Source organism: Hemibagrus wyckioides, linkage group LG08 (assembly GCF_019097595.1).
Source record: "Hemibagrus wyckioides isolate EC202008001 linkage group LG08, SWU_Hwy_1.0, whole genome shotgun sequence".
Lineage (NCBI taxonomy): Eukaryota > Metazoa > Chordata > Actinopteri > Siluriformes > Bagridae > Hemibagrus > Hemibagrus wyckioides.
The window spans coordinates 22079798-22100752 of NC_080717.1; the positions used below are offsets into that span (position 1 = coordinate 22079798).

Consider the following 20955-nt stretch of genomic DNA (forward strand, 5'->3'; position numbering starts at 1 on the left):
CATGCTTCCACATAATTATGCTATTTTGTTTATTTTGGCCAATTTTCAAAAATAAATCTGTAATGATCAGAGTATGGACGGACTGTTTCGGTTTTAAGAGACGTCATATGGGTGTGACTATGGACTCTGACCTTATTGTGTTCTTAAAGTAGCCGCTGCGTGCTGGAGCCTATGTGATTTCGCTTCTTGTTCGACTTTTCTTTTTCTTTTTCTTTTTTAACCTTTTGTTTTGTTCAAGGAAAGTCGATCGGCTACGCCCCTGGTTTTTTACTGTTTTGGTCAACATTTCTTGGTCGCATCAGCTCTACTTGAATTAGAAATAAAGGAAGGAAGGGAGGAAGGTGAAAAGTATGAAAGATGTCCGTGGCGGGACTAAAGAAACAGTTTCACAAGGCAAGCCAGGTAATGAGAAGCGTACAGACACGTGCTTGTTTAATTGTGTTATTAATATATTATTTTAACCAACCAAAACTGTACAGGATTTGTTCTATACATTCAAGTCGTCTCCTCCATTGCTGGGTCTGCTGTTGACACCACATATAACGTAAAGAATCCAAAAACCCAGGCTCATAGAGCAAGATATACCAACTTTATACACTGCTTTTATTAACTTATATATTTGGAATTGGGATCAGAAGTGAACAGCAGCTCGTGGAAGTTACTTGTCCTATGGACGGGCGATATGCACATGAATCGGTTCTCTTGAACGATTCTTTGAAGTGATTCAGCGAATCGAATTGCAAATACGCACTATTTAAGAGATTTGCCCTTTTTTTTAAATCACCCTTTTAGTATGCGCTAATAAATTATGTATGTAAATAACTCATAAAAGTTGAATTGTTGATTTTAAATGCAGGTTTGTTTTGGATAGTATGATCACTATCATATATAAACTTGGGTTATTAGATACCAAAATGTTTTTGCTGTGCAGGCAGAGTATCGAAACGGGATTATGTTCATGTGTCGATTAGGTATAGTCTATGGACTATTAGACTATTGTCAAAATAGGTGTTGAAACAAATGAATCACAACATATGATTCGGATGAATTGTTCACATTTGTTTGAGGGAAACGGAATCAGTGAAGTGAATCGTAAAGTAATCAAGCCAATGCACACAACTCACTAACTTTGTTTACTCAAAGAAGAACTGAATGAATTACTGTGAATGAATTACAGGTTGGAGTGACTACTGACAGAAAACCAAATGCAGACAGTGTATGGTATATGCAGTGTATTACAATTTCCCTCAGGATCTATCTATCTATCTATCTATCTATCTATCTATCTATCTATCTATCTATCTATCTATCTATCTGTCTATCTATCTGTCTGTCTGTCAGTCGGATAGATAGACATATTGGAAAGAAATGTCTGGAAAAATGGAAGGAAAAAACAACTTTTACTATAATACAGAAGTGAGCATTCCTCAGTCAGTATGCTACATGTCCTGTTTTTATAGTTTGTGTTATTTTAAAAATTCATTTTTGTTTAGAATTTGCTTAGTGTTATAAAACATCCAGTAACTAACATATTTGCACATAATACACATTTTTTATTCTCATTGCTAAAGTTTTATTATATTAATATTACAAAAAAGGACCAGGTGCTGTTGCAAATATAATGATTATGGTTACCTCCTTGGAGAAAAGCTTTTATTGTTGATAGCTTCCTTAAAGATTAGTACATATTGCACCACCTGAACTTTGTCTTCTTGCAGCACCATGGCAGCCGTAGAGCATATAGTACTATTATATAAATATTTTATCTCATTATTATCCAAAAATATGTCACTCAGCCCATAAAGAGGTCAAGCTATACATATAAAATAAGAACTATTAAACTCTTTTATCATGAAAAGGGATTTATTATTGCAGCATGATGCGTTTAAGTTGATTACTCTTTTCTGAAAAATTGCTGTTCATACTTTTAAACATTAAAGCATTATATTCTTAACATAATCCTACAGTATTTAGAAGCCCATGCACAATCAATTCTTTATCTGTTTTCGTCTTTACTGCAGACTTTATGTACACAACATACCATCAGTCTGTTTTGTGTTTTTTATTAATTTAGTTGCTGAAGGAAAAGATCAGTGGTGTTGAAGGAACAAAGCTGGATGAGGATTTCATCAGAATGGAAAAAGTATAAATATTATATATTTTTTATTTAATTCAAAGAAATATGTGAATGAAAAACTCAATGAAATTCAATGAAAAAGTATTCTGCCTGCTTTAATATAGAAAACTGCAGTCACCAACAAGCTGATTGTTGACCTTGTTATGAAAACAACTGAGTATCTTCAGCCAAACCCAGGTATGCCTTTGGATAATTTATGAGCATGTATTCACTGTTAAGATATTATTCATAACTTCTTGCTTTGTGTTTGATTCTTAGCATATAGAGCAAAACTCAGCATGCTCCATAAAGTGTCCAGGATCCGTGGAAATGTAAAGCCGGTCGGATATCCACAAACAGAAGGAATTCTGGGGGACTGTATGTTAATCCATGGCGCTGAGCTCGGGGTGGAGTCTGCATTTGGTAGGTTTATTAGCTGGAATACAACTCCCTATAAAAAATACAGTTTCATGTCTAACCGGAATGAAGGCCATGACTAATCTTTATCTGTGCAAAACTAAAGGAAAAGTTTGGAACAGTACTTTCACTATTCATAGAAATGTAAATATTTGTATAGCTGATTTACTACTTAATCACTACTTGCTTAATGAAACTGGGTGAATACAAACACTTTTTTGATTTTCCTAACACTTTTTAGTGTCCAGAAAAACATAATAGGTTTGAGTAGGTTTCTCGTACACAGCTTGAACCTAAATATTATAATGCAGTATTTCAGTCTTATGTATGCAATATGTGAAAGGGCATTATGTAGTGGTGCAGAAGATATAATTGTTAATCATTAGTGCAATACTGGCCTTCAGAATTGTGAAATATGTAACTGAGTCTACTAACAAATCAATAAAGACTTTATTGCATGCTATAATATCATACCATCAGTGTTGATCAGTTGCAAGATGATGAGTATCACAGTTACAATATGTACCAAATAAAGGCAGTACGGTATTTTGTCTGTCGCTCAGCTCTTCCATCCAGAAATAGTACTGCTGTAATTTCAGCTCAGTCCAAATTTTGTCTGTTAGCCTGAGCTTAATCATGATATTTTACACTAGGTAGTGCATTGGTGGAAATGGGACAGGCCTTGAAAGAGATGGCTGAAGTAAGAGACTGCATGGACACGCGCGTGAAACACAGCTTTATTGATCCACTTCAGATGCTGCATGAGAGAGAGCTTAAAGAAATTGCAGTGAGTCTTGTAATTATGAGTAATTAAGAAAACAGAATCAATGTAATGTCTTAAGATGTTAATTTAGTTAGTTGGTCTCATCACCCCTCCAGTCTAAATGCTCTGTAGCTAATAGAGATGCCTCATGCCTCATGCTATCAGCCTCATGCCCAACCCTACTCCATTGCATCTGGGCTTGGGACTAGCATTTTCTGTAAGTCTTTGTAAATTTGACACAAAAAAAGTATAACATAACGAAGTACAACAACTGACAGTTTAGTGCATGAATGTAATCAGCAAAAGTGAAATGATTATATACATATTTACTCCTTTCTTCTCTGTTTGCAAGTACCATCTGAAAAAACTTGAGGGTCGCCGTTTAGATTTCGACTATAAGAAAAGTTCCAAAAGGAGGATTGCAGAGGCGGAGCTTAAACAGGCATTAGACAAGTTCGAGGAATCCAAAGAACTGGCCAAAAGAAGCATGTACAACCTCTTAGAAAATGATGTAAGAAAGTTGGAAAAGAGTAAGACATTGAAGAGAATTTTCTTTCTATGTTTTTTTTTTTTTTGCATAAAACTGGAGTAAAATATGGATTAGCGATGATTAATTTGCCATAGGTGGATCAAGTACAACAGCTCATAGGCCTCATTGAAGCATCGATGGACTATCATCAGCAATCTCACAACATTCTGGAGAACCTCAGAAGCAGTCTGCAGAACAAGTAAGCCTAACAGATATTTACATAATACGTTTGTTTTATACCAGCATTTTAGGTAAGCAGTTTAGGTATGTGTCGTCTTTTTTTATTCAGAATAACAGAAACCAGCTACAGACCAAAGAGGGAGTTCAAATCAAAATCTCAAGCGAGTACAATGTGCTGCACGGACACTTTTGGGTTTTCCACAAGCTCATCTTATGGTCAGTGAAAATTTTTTAAATTGCCAAAGTGCATTTCGAAAATCATTATAAAGTAATAATGATTTTAATAATACTAATACAACTACGCAAGCTAAGATTTTACTCTCTCATTTTTCAGACACTGAAATAACTCAAGAGCTGACTGAAAAGGGTGAGTATGCTTTCATCCAAATGTAAAATCTACATTCATTGCACACATCAGTATGGCCACCTGAACACTTGCACATTGTACAATTATCCAGTCATTCATTTAACAGCTAATCGTGTGGCAGCAGCACAATGCATAAAATCATGAAGGTGCAGGTGCCTCAAATAATGTTCACATCAATCATTAGAATGGGGGAAAATTTCAGTGACTTAATCATGAACAGACAGTATATTGGAAAAAAAGACCAATATGTTCATATTATAATATCTACTGTGGCCACTGAAGACTCTGATTCTTGTTTTTGGCTGGCAGGAATGAAACTTGTGCTCTTCCTGCATGTTGTAGCACACCAGCCTCAAGGTTTGAGGTGTTGAGATGCTTTTATGTTGACAACAGTTAAAAAAAATTGGTTATTTAATTAACCATTGTCTTCCTAGAAGCTCAAACAATCTCAAACCAACCCAGAAGATCACTCATTATCAACAAATTTTTGCCCACAGAACTGAAGCCCTCTGGATGTTTTTTTTTGTTTTTCCTCAATATTCTGTGTATCTGTACAGACTTGTGTGAAAATCCCAGGGAGATCAGAAACAGTCCATGCCACAGTCACTGAGAACCCCCAATTCTTTAAAGCTTTAGATTATTATTTGTAGGAATTTATGTATTATTTATTTACTGATGCCACATGATTGAATGATTCAATGATCAGCATGGATCTGTGTGAATATTTGTCCCACAGGAAACTGTAATTATCCACTGGACCAGCCTTGCTGTCGGGCTCTTTTCAACTTTAATCCTGAAAGTCAACGCGAGTTAGGCTTCAAGAAGGGCGACATCATTATTCTCACTAACCAGGTTGATGAGAACTGGTATGAAGGGCTGCTTAATGGGGAGTCTGGTTTTTTCCCCATCAATTATGTTGAGGTCCTTGTACCACTGTCGCAGTGACATCATGTCCCCAGTTCATTGAGCCATTACACAAACTCTTGTCTTTTTGGTGCTTGGTCAAAGCGATGCATTTTATTGATCAACACCGTTATCTGAAGAATGTGCTTCACAGTCCAAAGCTGTTCTCCTGGGTCTTTTTTCCACTATGCAAGTATATAAAAATAATGTATTGAGCTCTTCTTTATATTGTATTGTTTCTAATAAAGAGATCAATTATGCAAAGTCTAGTACACAAAAGTTGATTGAGAATAAGGGCAATGTGAATACTTTGAATATGTGGTTTAACACAATTTCCGAGCTACATGAATGTACTTTCTGTATATACATCTCACCACATCATACTAAAATATATATGCAATTTTTTTTTATTATAGCCATACTGCCATACTGAAAACTGCAGTATGTGTTTAATAAGGTAAGCATTTGCAATTGTTTTAGAGAATTATACTCGGTAAATGTAACTGAATGAAAGCTGACAAATAAAGGTTGTAACACGCCACATGATTATTGTGTGAATGTGAATATTCCTGTCCACCTTAGTGACTTTGTCGCTATATTTGGCCACTTTTTAGACTTTTCTGTAAGTGCCTAGTGACAAATCTTGCATTTTCTAAGCAGATAAAAGTGACTGCTCTGCACTCAATATGAGTCTCCATCTTTTGTCACAGCTGCTAATTTAGCAAGTTGACAGTATGTTTTGATTGACCTAAAGCCTTTGTAACCACCACGCAATCACTGTTTACCGTTATTGTCACCAGTTCTTAGCAATATTTGCAAGTAATAAAAGAACGTTATCCCATCTGTAACTGTTTCTTTTGCGTCTTTACTGACTATTCTCTGTCAGTGTTTACTTTTGTCTGCATAAGTTATCTACACAATATTGTCAAAAGTTTTGGGACATCCCTCCAAATCATTGAATTCAGGTGTTTAAGACAGGTGTTTTTCAGGGGTTGGGCTCGGCCCCTTAGTCCCCTTAGACATTACAAATTCATGCTCCCAACTTTGTGGGAACAGTTTGGGGATGACCCCTTCCTGTTCCAACATGACTGCGTACCAGTGCACAAAGCAAGATCCATAAAGAAATGGAGGAGTGAGTTTGGTGTGGAGGAACTTGACTGGCCTGCACAGAGTCCTGACCTCAACCCGATAGAACACCTTTGGGATGAATTAGAGCGGAGACTGAGCCGTTCCAAAACTGGGACGTCTGTCCCATGCACATAAATGTGAATATGGGGTTGGCCCACCCTTTGCAGCTATAACAACGTCAACTCTTCTGGGAAGGCTTTCCACAAGGTTTAGGAGTGTGTTTATGGAAATTTTTGACCATTCTTCTAGAAGCGCATTTGTAAGGTCAGCCACTGATGTTGGATGAGAAGGCCTGGCTCGCAGTGTCCGCTCTAATTCATCCCAAAGGTGCTCTATCAGGTTGAGGTCAGGACTCAACTTCCTCCACACCAGACTCACTCATCCATGTCTTTATGGACCTTGCTTTGTGCACTGGTGCGCAGTCATGTCGGAACAGAAAGGGGCCATCCCCAAACTATTCCCACAAAGTTGGGAGCATGAAATTGTCCGAAATGTTTTAAATGCCCTGAAAAACAACACCTGAATTCAATGATTTAGAGGGGTGCCCCAAAACTTTTGGCAATATAGTGTATGTTTTGTACATTGTATATAGTGTTGCTACGCCCATCGTTTATTATACATATATCAGCACTCTGTTCATGCTGTAGTATAACTGAAATATAATGAATATGCAAGTTAGTCTTTGACGCCATCTGGCGACGTATAATGAGTATTTGCAGTTTCGGAGCATGCATTATCTCCTTTCCCCTGAAAATTGGCTGCATGATTTGACCCTCGCAGGTTGCCGTAGTGGCGGTTCCAGCCCAAGTATACAGTTTTTCAAACTCTTGTGATATGCGTATAAGTGTTGCGAAAAGTTAAGATACAATTTTTCAAGATATTCTTCCAACAAATCCTACTTTGTTGCAATAACCCCGGAGTGCCTTGCCTGTAAACCTTACGGTAAGCAGCTAAAGCTTAAAAAAAAAAGAAATATGAGCAGCTTACTTGCTAGCATAACCTAGTCGGTGGCTAATAAAGCTACAAATCTAGCTGAAAATGATCATTCGTATGTGGTATGTTATAAATATTTAGGTTTCATGATCGTGTATTGTTGTCTGCGATGTAAATGTCCTAGTTTGCTTGATCAAAAAGTTACCCAGCTAGCCCAAATGCATAGCTAGTTAGCTTGCTAGGTTTTCTAGCTAGCTGGCTTATATTTACACAAGTTTTTTTACGACAAATTTTAAAGGTTGACGGCATTTCAGAAAATCAAGGTTTTCCACGTTGCTTTAAACGCAATAGTTTCTTTCTGTTTTGTTATTGTTTGCATAAACAATTTAGAGATCGTACGTAGTACTGATGAACATGATCAAAGTTTATGATCCACAAGTGGGAAAAAAAAGAAACATATTCTGGCTTCATGTTATTAATTTTCTATTTTTTTCCTGATTAAATTAACCGAAATTAAAATGCATGTGTTCTTTGGGTTCTTTTTTTTTATTATCGTATTTGGTAAACAACATTGTTGTACACCAATCAGGCATAACAATATGAACAGTGAGAGGTGAAGTGAATAACACTTTATTATCTCCTCATCATGGCACCTGTTAGTGGGTGGGATATATTAGGCAGCATGTGAACATTTTTGTCCTCAAAGTTGATGTGTTAGAAGCAGGAAAAATGGGCAAGCGTAAGGATTTGAGCGAGTTTGACAAAGGGCCAAATTGTGATGGCTAGACGACTGGATCAGGGCATCTCCAAAACTGCAGCTCTTCTGGGGTGTTCCTGGTCTGCAGTGGTCAGTATCTATCAAAAGTGGTCCAAGGAAGGAACAGTGGTGAACCGGTGACAGGGTCATGGGCGGTCAAGGCTCATTGATGCACGTGGGGAGTGAAGGCTGGCCCGTGTGATCCGATCCAACAGACGAGCTACTGTTGCTCAAATTGCTGAAGAAGTTAATGCTGGTTCTGATAGAAAGGTGTCAGAAAACACAGTGCATGATGGATCAGGGCAGTTTTGGCAGTAAAAGGGGGACCAACACAATATTCAAGATTCAAGAAGCTTTTATTGTCATTTCAACCACATACAGCTGGCGCAGTACATAGTGAAATGAAACAACGTTTCTCCAGGACTTGGTGCTACATAAACATACAACAAGTTCAATACAAAACAACAAACAACACCACAGAGCTAGGACAGAAGTTTGTCTTAGCCACGTAAAGTGCACAATATTAGGCAGGTGGTCATAATGTTATGCCTGGTCAGTGCATTTTCTCCAATCTATCAAGGAGAAATGAGTTAGCTATTGTTTTTGATACTTACTTACTAAGCACATACTTAAGTCCTAGTGTAGGTGTCTCAGGTTGTGAATTATTCATTGTGCACATATGGACGCTGTAATTACAATAAGTGTCCAGTGTCAATAGCCTGTCTCACAGCTGTCGTGTGTTTTCTGTTTCTATGCTTATTAAGTGCTGCCATGGAGGAGGTGACCCGGTTGGTGTCATCAGGTGACTGCCTGAAGATCTGGGATTCCACCTCCATGAGTGTGGTGGAGCAGTTTAACCCTCACAGTGCCAGCCATCCTCTTGCACAGGTGTGCTGGAGCAGCAGCAGTATCCTCTATAACAAGCCATTTTCTCCAGCTACACATCTTTTTTTTCAGCATGTCATAGCTGTATGTTTAGAATTTATTATACCTTAAATCTTATTGTGAAATCAGTTGTATTGAGTGGTGGGACATTTACCCTTTTGTTATTTTGAGGTTCATGTGAGAGCTGTGGAAGTGAGTTTCTGTTTAAGATACTGAATGTGTTAGAATGGGTTACTAATACAGAAACCAGTATGTTATGTTATTACTCTGCAAATTAGCCATGATCCTCTGTATTTTCCACATTGATGTAAAATCCCTACAGCCACACTCCAAAATCTAGTGAAAAGCATTCTCAAGACAGTGGAAGTAATTATAAGAGCAAAAAAATGGACTAAATCTTTGATTACTGTTCATCAAGCACTTATGGGTCAGATTGTCACATACATTTGGCCATATAGTGTATATGGAATGTGGAATAATTCTGAAGCTATTGCCTTTTTTGCACTGAAGACGTAATTCTTCGCAGCATTCGGTGAAAATGTAAATTGTAGCGCGGAAACCTTATATTTTGTGTAATCCTGTGATTATCATAGTAGATTTCAATGCATGCATGTAAAGTGAGCACCCCCACAAGTGATTTTTGTTATACATGTCCTCTGTTCAAGTCTATGTATTCAACTTTCAATTAGAAAAAATTCTCTTTTGTCTTATAAATAGTAGAACACATACACAACTTTGTAAGCCTTGACAACAGTCAGATCAGTACATTGTCAGTGCCAGCAGTATAGGAGACAAGCTGGTAGTGACCAGCCTGAAGTCCTCACCAGTGCCAGTGATGGAACTTGCAGAAGGGGTCAGTAGACAAGCTGCATTTCAGAACAAAGCATTCACAAGACCTCTTTAATCCTTCCGAATTCTCATTTGTGCTGCATCTGTGGTTTTATTTTCAGAAAAAACAAACACGAGTTGCACTCAATTCAACCTCACAGTTTCTGGTCAGTGGGGGACTGGATAACACGGTCAACATATGGGACCTGAAGACAAAGAGATTACATCGCAGCCTCAAGGTATCTCATTGTTTAGTGAAGCGCTTAAAGTAGATTCAAATGGAAGCCTGTCTGAAATCGACCAGATGTACATTACAGTTACAGTGTTTGTGTTTTTTTATTATTATTTAATTTGTACAGTGAGTAAAATTACAGAACAAAGCATTATGCATTTACGACAATAAGTCATTCATAAGCAAATGCTCAGGCTCACTGTGGTTTCAGGTGATAATTTAAATTTGGGGAATTAGAAACATCTAACGTTGCCAATAACACTATGTAACACGATTTTTGTTCCTGGGTATTGAATGACATTTTCCAATTATTCTTGATGGAAAATGATTAAAAAAAAAAAAAAAAATAGCCATTAAGCCCCTTGAAGTTTGGGTTTGGGCTTTTAAGAGAACGACAACCTCAAAATTAGCCCAGTTACAGAAATTAATAGAAAATTCTGGAATATTCTATCCAGAACATTCCAAATAGAACTTTCTAGAAAGTTCTTGAAAAATCTAAATTGCTCTAAAAACATGCCAGAAAGTTTCTTGGTTTTTTTTTTCCAAGAACTTCCTCAAATTTCTGGATGATTCTAGAAAAATAGGTGGCTATCAGAAACATTCCAGAGAGTTCTACCTCATTTTTAAAGGTAGTTATAGTACATTTTCAAAGTTTCATTGCAATTCAAGAGGTCTTTTGGAAATAATAATTTAGCTCTTTTTCACATTTAGAGAAATATGAGAATTTGAGAATCCCATTGCCCAGGGTTCAAACCCAAACTTTCATGGCTAAGATGGGCTTTTTCTCTTTATTTGGGTTAAAAAGAATGGGTAAATAACACCTATTTCCCAGGAACAAGAAAAAAGTAAAAATTTGTTACATAGTGTAATTATGAAAGCGGGTGGGATTGTTAAAATTTTTTAAAAAGAAAACAGTCCCATATATGCATACTTCTATTCCATAAATATGTTTTTCATATGTTCTCATCATTTCACCCTCTCATCAGGACCATAAGGAGGAAGTTACATGTGTGTCTTTCAATGGTGGTGATAGTTACATAGCATCTGGTTCCACCAGTGGGGACATTATCCTCCACAGCATTACCACCAATCTGTCCAGCAAGGCCTTTGGCCATGGGCCCAATGAGGTAAGTCTATCCCTTTTCAACAAAGTATGGCCATATTCCCATGCCATGTGTCACTTCTTCTATTATGTAATATGTGTAAGGATAAACAGGGAAACAAATCAAATAATTGCAGTTTAATTGCTTTACATTTTTGTTTCCTTGATGACTTTGGCATAATTGTGATATTGGTGAGTTTACCTAAATAAGCTAATATTGATTTTACTCTAGTGCATGTAAATGGTAAATAAATGATAAAAAAAAAAATATATATATTACTCATTCTTATATTTTAAGTGTTCATATATATAGAAACTTTTTGGTTTAATGTGATTAAGCATTAATATTAACTTGATATTAAAGGATTTGTTCTTCTGAAAGAATATAAGCTTGTACCAAGTACTAGGCAGATCTGAAATTTGCTGCATAAATGTGAGTGTCAATATGGATCTGAAATATTGTGATTAACATGGTGTGCGTTGTTTTTATTTTTTTTTGTAGCCTGTCCATGACTTGAAGTACTCACTGATAAAGCGGTCTCTCTTGGGGAGTGTTTCAGACAGCGGTTCAGTGGTACTTTGGGACGCAAACACACAGAAGGAAATACACATGTTTGAAGGAGCACACAAAGCTCCTGCCTCAGGCCTAGCCTTCTCCCCAGCCAATGACCTGCTCTTTATTACAGTTGGGTTGGATAAGAAGATTGTCTGTTATGACACTTCCAGCAAAGTGTAAGCCACATCTGTGTAGGGTGTGCTTAGAAAATGACTAGTTTAAAGCAAAATATGGTCTGTTTTATATTCTTACTGGTTATGACTACATTTTGTTTGTTCCTGCAGTATTTTCCGGAGTAAGCAGGTTGAGTCCCCACTCACGGCTGTAGACTTCACTCCGGATGGAGCAGGGCTCGTAGTGGGCTCCACCCAGGGACGCATCTACATGTATGACCTGCGTAATCTAAGTGCTCCTATCAAAACAACCACTGCTCACAAGACCTCAGTTACATGTATCCGATTCCAGCACTCCAACACCAGGCTGAAGGTATTGTTTCCAGGTTACTGCTTATAAATTGTATGTGTGTATTCGCAGTTGCTTAATACTGATGCTTATGTCATAATGTGCTGTACATAAACCTTTTTCCTCAGACGAGTAAAACAGTCTCTGGCAAGACTTCTTCCTCGCAGTCCAACAAGAGAATCTCTGTAAAGCTGGGGCAGAATCAGCAGAGCGGCCCTCCTACTCCGACCTCCTCAGTCCCCGCTGTCCCCGAACAGCAGCCAGTTAGCCGAAGCGATGGACAGGCTCAGAACCTCGGCAAGTCACTTAGAGCTGCACAAAATTCACTTCCCATCAGTGGAGATATTTTGTTAATTGTGTGGCCTGGTTTTGAACAGTCATCTTTTCATCTGACAATAGCCACTAAAGCTACAATTACCTGTTCTATCTGTCTGTGGCAGCATAGCGTTGCAAGCTAATTCATAGTAAATGAGTGTTCTGACTATTTTGTCTGTGTTGCGGTATGTTTAGGGAGTGGAGGAAGTTCTGAGGTGCCATCTAGAGATGCCGAAGGCCAGAGCAGTTTGGATAAATTCAACAGTGTGGGCCGAAACAGCCTTAGCCTAGACATTTTCTCACCTGTAGCTGATGGTATGTGCTTACCTTGTTTTCCAAACAGATGTTGTGTTTGCAATATGGAATTAATGTATGCACTATTACTCAATCGGTTTTCCACGATTAGTTTGTCTGTCTGGGATTAACTGCACTGTTTTTTTCTTTCCTGTATTTAATTTCTCTTCATTCAGGGTTTAAAACACATGGTTTCATTGGTGATACTCCAACTTCAAGAAACGGTGTGTACTTTATTCTGAAGACATAGGGAGGTACTTATGCTACTCTAATGGGTAAAGTTGGTTAAAATGGCAGTGATATTATTGTTTTCTGTTACCACTAGGAGGCAGTGCTGATGTGTTCTTCAGAGAAGCTGAGGGACAACACAGTTCAGAAAAGTTTAGGGTTGGGCGCAACAGCCTGGACATTTTTTCTCCTGTTCGTGATGGTGAGAGAATTCTTCTTCAGTCATTTGCGGGCTGTAATCATTGCTTAGAATATATACTAATTTGAGTAACTGTATTTCTTTGCTGTTTTTGAGCGTTATTCATTTTAACATCTATTTTATTCTAGATTACAAAGGTCACAGACTCAGTGATGCCTCAAGTGGTAAGAAAGGTGAGATTTCTTTTCTAGCATCAGTGATGACTGAAGGTCATGATAAAATGTCATTACCTTGGACTATTTATATTAGCATTTATTGAGGTAATTACGTTTTTGTTATTGGATTTTTTTTTATTAAAGATTTAGATTTCTTACCTCAGCACGGTTCAGCTCAGCGTAAGAACCCGCTGGGTACACCTAGTGCTCGCTGCTACAGTCCTCTGTCTGCTGTCCAGACACCACCTGCAATCAAAGAGGAGGAACCAGTGATCACATCACCTACACATATAGACTCACAGAACAACATGGTCAGTCACTGGCATTTGTTTCTTCATGTATTTAATAAACAAGTCTATCACATGTATAGTAATGTTTTTTGTAGCTTTTGTCCTTCTACTATAACAGCATATGTATATAATACGTTTACTATGTTCTGATATTGACATTCCGGCATGACGGACAGGTGGAGAAGAATAATTTTCCAAGACAGAATGTTCTGGCCACACCCCCTGCGTCTCAGACTACACACGTCCAATCAGTGCCTTCATTTAACACTCCTGAGCCCAGTCAGAGGAGAGAAGTGCCAGCCCAGCTCACCTACAATTCACCAGTCAGTGGCAGTCAACCCGAAGCTGAATCAGGTACGTAAACAGTATATCCGATACACCTGATCAAATGTGTACAGGATTACATGTTCACATGAAATTGTGTTTCTAACTTGGGCAGCAGCCACAGCAGCAGCCAGTGCACCTAATGCTGTCACTAGTGAAGCGCCACTTACCTCGGTCCAGATGAATTTTGTGCGCAACATGATCCATGAAGCTTTAGAAGATTTCAGGTACATTGTTTTAAAATATTTGCACGCGCACACTTGTATCCAGCTGCCAGCACTGAAAATTAGTTTATTAGAAGTTAAGTTGTTAACTTTGCCTTCTGTAACATACATGTTTTTCAGCAGTTGCTTAGTAAACACAAGCCATTAAACATTCTGATTCTTCCCCTTTTCAGATGCTAAGTCTGTTCCTACTTACAGGGTTGTACTTTCAAGTTGTGGCAGCTTTCCTTGTTGTTAATAAAATAAAGTAGCCAGGGTATGGTTTGGAAAGATGAGCTTTCAGGAGTAAAGAGGTTTAAGACTTTAAATTAAAGCTGTTCAACTTCATTTGAAGGTAATAAAAAATCCCTGTGCTTTCTCATTTTTCCTGCTTCTAACACATCAACTTTGAGGGCAAAATGGTCACTTGCTGCCTAATATATCCCACCCACTAACAGGTGCCATGATGAGGAGATAATCAGTGTTATTCACTTCCCCTCATAATGTTATGCCTGATCAGTGTATATAGACTCTTCACGTGGCATGTATAAACTTAGTTTCTGCTAAACAATAGCAGAAAAAAAGATGCTAGCCAGGAAGGACAGAACACCACATCTCGTATCTGAAGAGGATATGCATGTCCCATGCTCTGTGTTAATGGGCTTAACAAGTAAACTAGCTCGTCATTCTTTATTCTACTATGATACCCTACTTATTTTGTGTTCCAGGCAACCAAAATATGTGTCTGGACTGTATATGTGAGCTATTACTTGGCTGGTGGGGAAGCGTATCAGTTTATTATTTGTCCATACCTGCTTTACCCTTCTAAGATTATGTTTTAAGTAGCTTTTGTAATCTCTTTCAGAGACACATGCCATAGAGATATAATCAATCTGCAAGTGGAAATGGTTCGACAGTTCTATATTCAGCTGGTAGGTATTACATGAAACTCACATTTGTTTTGACCATACTTTTTTGAGAAACTGTGGCTTCATCTTACAAAATTGTTAAAATGGTGATTCCTGCTCTTTCAGAATGAAATCCATGGGCTCATTGAGAGGTACTCTGTGAATGAGAGTCTTGTAGAGGAGATAGAGAAACTGCGGGAGGAAAACAAACGACTCCGAGCCAATTACTAAGAAGCATGTGGCTACTTGTTTGACATGTAGACTGAATTCCTCGTGCTCAGTACAGGTTTAGGCCTAAGACGTGTGGCAGCACTACAGCACTGTCCTAGGTGAGGAAGGACACGGAGATTGTTCTGCTTTCCTGCTGATGTCGGAAGAATGCACTCATGCCCTGAGGATCTGTGCACATTTCACCAGCACTCACTTTTTTTAAGGCTGCACCATTTATGTGCCTTAAAATAAGAGAGCTTTTCTCTCTCCAGTTTGTTTTTTTTTTGTTTGTTTTTTTTTTATTGCATATTTCACAACAGATAATTTGCAAAAAATATTGCATTATTTGAGGGCGTACATGTTTGTAATAGATAAGTTTGTATTATAAGCTTATAGCCAATATTATTCTAAATTAGATATTTGGGACGTCAGTACTTATACAGTCCTGTAAACACCAGGTGTGTCATTATGGCAAAAAAAACAAGCATAATCTAAAGACTGATTTGTTTAGAATACCTACAGTGAACTCTTGTCATAAAACCATTTGTATCTTGAATAAATTATTGCATTCAACTCCCACATAAAAAAGATTCATAACTGCTGGATTACAAAAACACTTGCTTTTTGGTAGCCATTAGCTTCATTTTTCAGTGATTCAGAAGCCTTTTCATATGGACATCAAATATGTCTTTAACCAAGTCAAGTTTGTGTGTATATATGAATTTTCATCAAGCTAGTCCATGTAATGCATCTGCATTTTTATGGCATTTCTATCCCAACAGATCTGCATTTGAAAAGGAAAACCAGCAATCAGGATGAAAGTAAAAAAAACAAACAAGAACATTACCATGTACCATTAAGCATCACTACATATGTGGCAATCAAGTTTCTTTTAACATGATGTTCAAGCCATTGTGAGGAAAAAAGTTTTATTGAAACAAAAAAAAAAGAATGCACAGTAGTAAAACAGTGAACCTGGAGGTATAGACTGTATTCTAGTCATGGAATTTATGCTGGTCCATCCATTGCATTAACCTTTTAAAAAAAACTTTTCAGAGGCACAAGTTAAAATTGCATGCATATAATACAGAATTTGTAGTCTTGTTTTATGAGGTAGAGAAGCAGTCCTGAGATCATATGAACTACAGTGACACATCTGCTCTGCAGATAGGACAGGTAGCATTCTCCTGAGAAACAAACAAAATAAATGTGTTTACATTAGACAGTAATATCAGAAAAATTAGGTTGGGGGGAAAAAAAAAAGGCACAATGACTCACTTTCAACCAGCGATCAATGCACTTCACATGATAGTCATGGAAGCATGGCAGCATTCGCAGCTTCTCTCCTTTCTTGTAGTCAGAGAAACAGATTTGGCAACTGTGCAAAGAGAGATGAAACATTAGCACCAATAAATGCCTACAGAATTCAACTGTGGACACTTTGGACACTTACTCTGTTTTGCCTGCATTGTGTGCAGGGTCATAAACTTTTGCAGGGAGTCTCTCAATCTCCCATTTACTAAGAGTTTTCTTGGCCATCACAGCTCCCTGGCTCTCCTCAAATGCCAGAAAGGCCTGAAGACAAATCCACAGAATGAAATAGTCAAAAGGAAAATAAAAGGTGCTGACACACAGGATAGTATATGCTTTGTATATTAACAGCTCATACCTCATAGTTATTTCCCTGGCTGTCATCAAGTAGGTCTAAAGGCAAGTGTGGAGTGTTTCTGCGTCGAGAGCTGCGACCTCCTCGAGCCGGTCTCGTTTGCCTGCCTGATCACAATAACATGACATCAGCAAGGACACTTCTATCCATTAATCTAAGTAAAAAAAAAATGTTGTTATGCTACACAATTGTTTAACAATCTTTCTGAAATAAACAAGTAAAACTTACTGGGCTGTCCCACAGACATGCCCTCCTGCAGCTCTGAGAATGATGATGAGTACATCATGGAGGCCCAGGGAGAGATCCAGCTCAAACCTACACAGGAATCAAACTAAAGAAGGTGGAAGTAAAATAAATGTTATTACCCTTAGTAAGCAATAATATTTGATTACTATTATTACAATAACGCGTTATTGTAATGCAATTGATATGCAACTAACCGGGACGTTTTGGGGATGTCTATTGGGGGGTGTGGTGTGTAATCGATTTTGCTCCTGATGAAGCTGTTCCTCTCTATCAAATTGTTCCTGCAGGGGGAAAAAAAATGACAGTTCATAAAAGAAGGCATAATCAAGATTACGTGTACTGAATAATCATTATAACTGCAAGGTGGCTGGAGGTGAAGAGGGAGTCTGATTTTAGCAAGACCTTGCCTGGCAAAGTCTGAACCCTTTAATTCCAGTGAAGGGAAATCTCAATGCTACAGCATACAAAGACACTCTAGACAATTGTATGTTTTCATATATTGTGGCCATATAGTGCATATATAAATACATGATGTGAGTTGAAGGAGGATTGTATAGTTGCAATGCTGTCTTTCAAGCTTTTAAGTCAAGGACTTTTTATGCAGCTTTTCTTTTATCCAGTTCTCTCTACAAATGTCAAATATATAAAAACAAGATAACAGATTAACTATGTAAAAGTACAAAATAAGCTGATTGTTGGGGTAAAAATCCAGTTGTTTTTGTTAATAATTTCTAATATGATAAGTTGTATACTGTTTATATGACCACTTAAGTAAATATTATCAATGAACTGTTTAACATGGTACAATATTCTAATCACAAAATCTGCTATACCCATTACTGTGATCCATAAACAGTGTACAGATAAATCAAGTTAGTTAAATTAGTCCCTAATTATTTTTTTTGTAAGTCAGAACTTACCTGGAGGCTTCTGGCAAATGCCTCGTCTTCAGCAATTTGAACGGAGCGAACTACAGCCTCAACCACCATATCATCATCATCATCATCATCATCCTCGTCTATAACAACAACCTCCTCTTGTACATAACCACCTCTTCTTTCCATGTCTGTAACTAAGAGAACAGAAAAATGAATCATGCCCTGAATTCATGACCACTACTTTAGAAAAATGCTCTTCTAAAACAAATTATGAGTCACATCTGTACCATGCATCTGGTTCTTCTCTGCTGCAAGTGAATGTGCTGTTGATGCACACCTAGAGGACCCATGACTAACAGATGACGACTTTTTCAGTCTCTGTACTTTATTGCATTTCTTAAGTGTTTTTTGCTCAGAGACACAACCATGGGGAGATTTCATACTTGAGCAAATCTGACCAGCAGCAGCTCCCAGCACAGATGATTCAGCTGCAGCAGAGCATGACATGGCAGAACTGGAAGAGAAGGAGACCGTGGACTGCGAAGGACATGAAGACTCCAGCCATGTGATTTCAGGTAAAAGAGATGAAGCAGGTACAAATCCTGTTCCATTTCTTGCTTGCATATTATTGACACCTTCTACAGGGTCTTGCAATCTCCTTCGTTTTAGTGTCCTATGAGAGCTCGGGGTTGTGTGGAGGTATCCAGGAATCGTGCCGCTTTTCTCTGACCTTTTGGTGTCTGGACCACATAGTGCAGCCTAAGGATTAAAACCATAAGAAACATTCAATACATTTGCATTTAAAATGTCTTTTCAAAAGATATTTGTTTTTCGAAAGAAAGCTGTTTTTACCCCACTGTAATTATCAGTTACTTGGGATTGTCGTTTTCTCCGAAAAGTGAGAGGGCTGCAAAGCAGAAACAGACATGAGCCTAGTATTTGGGTGTAGATAAATTAAAGATCATAATACTCAAAAATAGACAAAAATAATTCCATTTAACACTTTTCCAGTGGACAGTGCAGTATGGCACAATATGGTTACTAGCTGTAGATCAAGTACTTTATTCTTTCTGTGTGTGAAAGTAGGGTGGTCACAATTTTCTACACCGATCAGCCATAACATTATGAGCACTGAGAGGTGAAGTGAGTAAGACTGATTATCTCCTCATCATGGCACCTGTTAGTGGGTGGGATATATTAGGCAGCAAGTGAACATTTTGTCCTCAAAGTTGATGTGTTAGAAGCAGGAAAAATGGACAAGAGTAAGGATTTGAGCGAGTTTGACAAGGACCAAATTGTGATGACTAGACGACTGGATCAGAGCATCTCCAAAACTGCAGCTCTTGTGGGGTGTTCCCGGTCTGCAGTGGTCATTATCTGTCAAAAGTGGCCCAAGGAAGGGACAGTGCTGAACTGGAGACAGGGTCATGTGCAGCCAAGGCTCATTGACGCACATGAGGAGCGCAGGCTCGTCCATGTGATCCGATCCAACAGATGAGCTACTGTTGCTCAAACTGCTGAAGAAGTTAATACTGGTTCTGATAGAAAGGTGTCAGAATACACAGTGCATGACGGGTCAGGGCTGTTTTGGCAGAAAAAGGGGGACCAACACAATATTAGGCAGGTTGTTATAATGCTATGCCTGGTCTGTGTATATTAAGCTGTTATTATCAAAACTTTCCAACAACAATCGTAGTAAAGAAGGGGCGTAAACGTTTAAGTCACCAGTTATACAGTAAGAGACAAAACCACTTGCACTTTCCAGGTTGTACTCAAACACTGTTAAAGTCTGGTACAAATGATACCGAGATGTAAGATTTACATCCCCAAAACACCTTAATACCATTTTAAATATTGCACCACTATATGGACATGTTATTTGATAACATTTGCATTTGACCTAGCAATGATGTGCACGAGCTTCTAGTCTCCCACATATTCAGTGCTGTTGGCAAGTTACTAGTTACAGTACTGGTCACTTTCCAGTGAAGGGGGGGGGGCGACTAAAATGTGGGATTACAGACATGTTGTCATACCATACAGCACTGACTGGTGGAAAAGAGCCAATGCTTTTCTAACATTTTTATACATTAGACACAGATTACAGCAGGTGAAATATGAGAAAACAACCTTGTAATGAACACTCATCTGATTCTGATAATACCTTTCTGGGGTTTCGGGAACGACCACGTTAGAAAACTCGAAAGAGGATCCTCGATCGTCAAAAGGAAGTTCACTGTCACTGAGTAAACAAGCCTCGTTTAAACTTTCACTGGTGTCATCTTCATCCAGGCTGAGAAAAGGGCTGCTAGGCCTCGAGCCTTTCAGTGTGCTCTCCATACCATCTGCTTTTGTTCATGGATCCTTGGCTGTAGCTTATCTGGGGAAAATAAAACTGTTAACGTCGCCAGACAAAACAACGAAGCAGTTAGCTGATAGCTCGCTAGCTTGTGATAATGTTGGACAGCTAACTAACTTGGTTTAGTCGCTAGTTAGAGACGAGAGACTAGTTTCGCCTCGGTCACCACTACAGAGTAATGTAAATAAAGAGACTGAAAATTCCGATCCAAGGAAATGCAGCTAGCTCGTCGGGTCGCGAGACTACGTTCACGTGATTTGATATTATCAACATCTCCCATTGTTCTAGATCGATTAAATGTCTAACTTAAAGCGTACTTACGATGTGTACAGCACATATCCCGAATATAAAACCGCTGATTCAATCACCCACCCTACTATAACAATCAAGCAGTAACCGCCATGCTAAAGCTCTTCCGTTTACGTCATTTCCTCTAGCGTGTTCCGGGGAAGTCCATGTAGTTTAAAATAAAAATGCTGGAAAAAAAAAAGTCTTTACATTAAAACATCCTGTAAAGATTTA

General features: G+C 38.2%; 3 protein-coding genes across 6 annotated transcripts; 2 read left to right on the forward strand and 1 right to left on the reverse strand.

The window, feature by feature from the left end:
- The first annotated feature begins 20 nt into the window (after positions 1-20).
- On the forward strand, positions 21-6116 carry sh3gl3b (SH3-domain GRB2-like 3b). Of its 2 annotated transcripts, XM_058397928.1 has the most exons (10): positions 21-402; positions 2075-2143; positions 2242-2314; positions 2396-2539; positions 3187-3320; positions 3649-3807; positions 3921-4024; positions 4115-4221; positions 4340-4372; positions 5109-6116. In XM_058397928.1, the coding sequence occupies exons 1-10, from the start codon at positions 358-360 to the stop codon at positions 5315-5317; spliced, it is 1077 nt and encodes a 358-aa protein (XP_058253911.1). In that variant the 5' UTR covers positions 21-357; the 3' UTR covers positions 5318-6116. The 2 variants fall into 2 exon arrangements, with proteins under 2 accessions (XP_058253911.1, XP_058253912.1); XM_058397929.1 differs by lacking the exon at positions 3649-3807.
- A 1041-nt stretch (positions 6117-7157) lies between these two features.
- nedd1 (NEDD1 gamma-tubulin ring complex targeting factor) lies at positions 7158-16048 on the forward strand. 3 transcript variants are annotated; one of them, XM_058397652.1, is made up of 17 exons: positions 7158-7345; positions 8858-9000; positions 9737-9831; positions 9929-10045; positions 11025-11165; positions 11643-11872; positions 11981-12182; positions 12287-12459; positions 12673-12788; positions 12944-12991; positions 13093-13197; positions 13323-13367; positions 13494-13660; positions 13816-13993; positions 14082-14190; positions 15032-15098; positions 15201-16048. In XM_058397652.1, the coding sequence occupies exons 2-17, from the start codon at positions 8865-8867 to the stop codon at positions 15303-15305; spliced, it is 2034 nt and encodes a 677-aa protein (XP_058253635.1). In that variant the 5' UTR covers positions 7158-7345; positions 8858-8864; the 3' UTR covers positions 15306-16048. The 3 variants fall into 3 exon arrangements, with proteins under 3 accessions (XP_058253635.1, XP_058253636.1, XP_058253634.1); XM_058397653.1 differs by having other exon boundaries at positions 13323-13358; positions 14079-14190; XM_058397651.1 differs by having other exon boundaries at positions 7159-7345; positions 14079-14190.
- A 148-nt stretch (positions 16049-16196) lies between these two features.
- Positions 16197-20900, reverse strand: si:ch211-59o9.10 (uncharacterized protein LOC561841 homolog). The gene is made up of 11 exons (XM_058397655.1): positions 20755-20900; positions 20239-20454; positions 18927-18981; positions 18362-18833; positions 18117-18268; positions 17391-17477; positions 17179-17281; positions 16954-17057; positions 16738-16859; positions 16563-16662; positions 16197-16471 (listed from the first exon to the last, which is right to left on the reverse strand). Exons 2-11 carry the CDS (start codon positions 20412-20414, stop codon positions 16427-16429), a joined length of 1416 nt encoding a protein of 471 aa, XP_058253638.1. The 5' UTR covers positions 20415-20454; positions 20755-20900; the 3' UTR covers positions 16197-16426.
- Between the last annotated feature and the right edge of the window lie 55 nt (positions 20901-20955).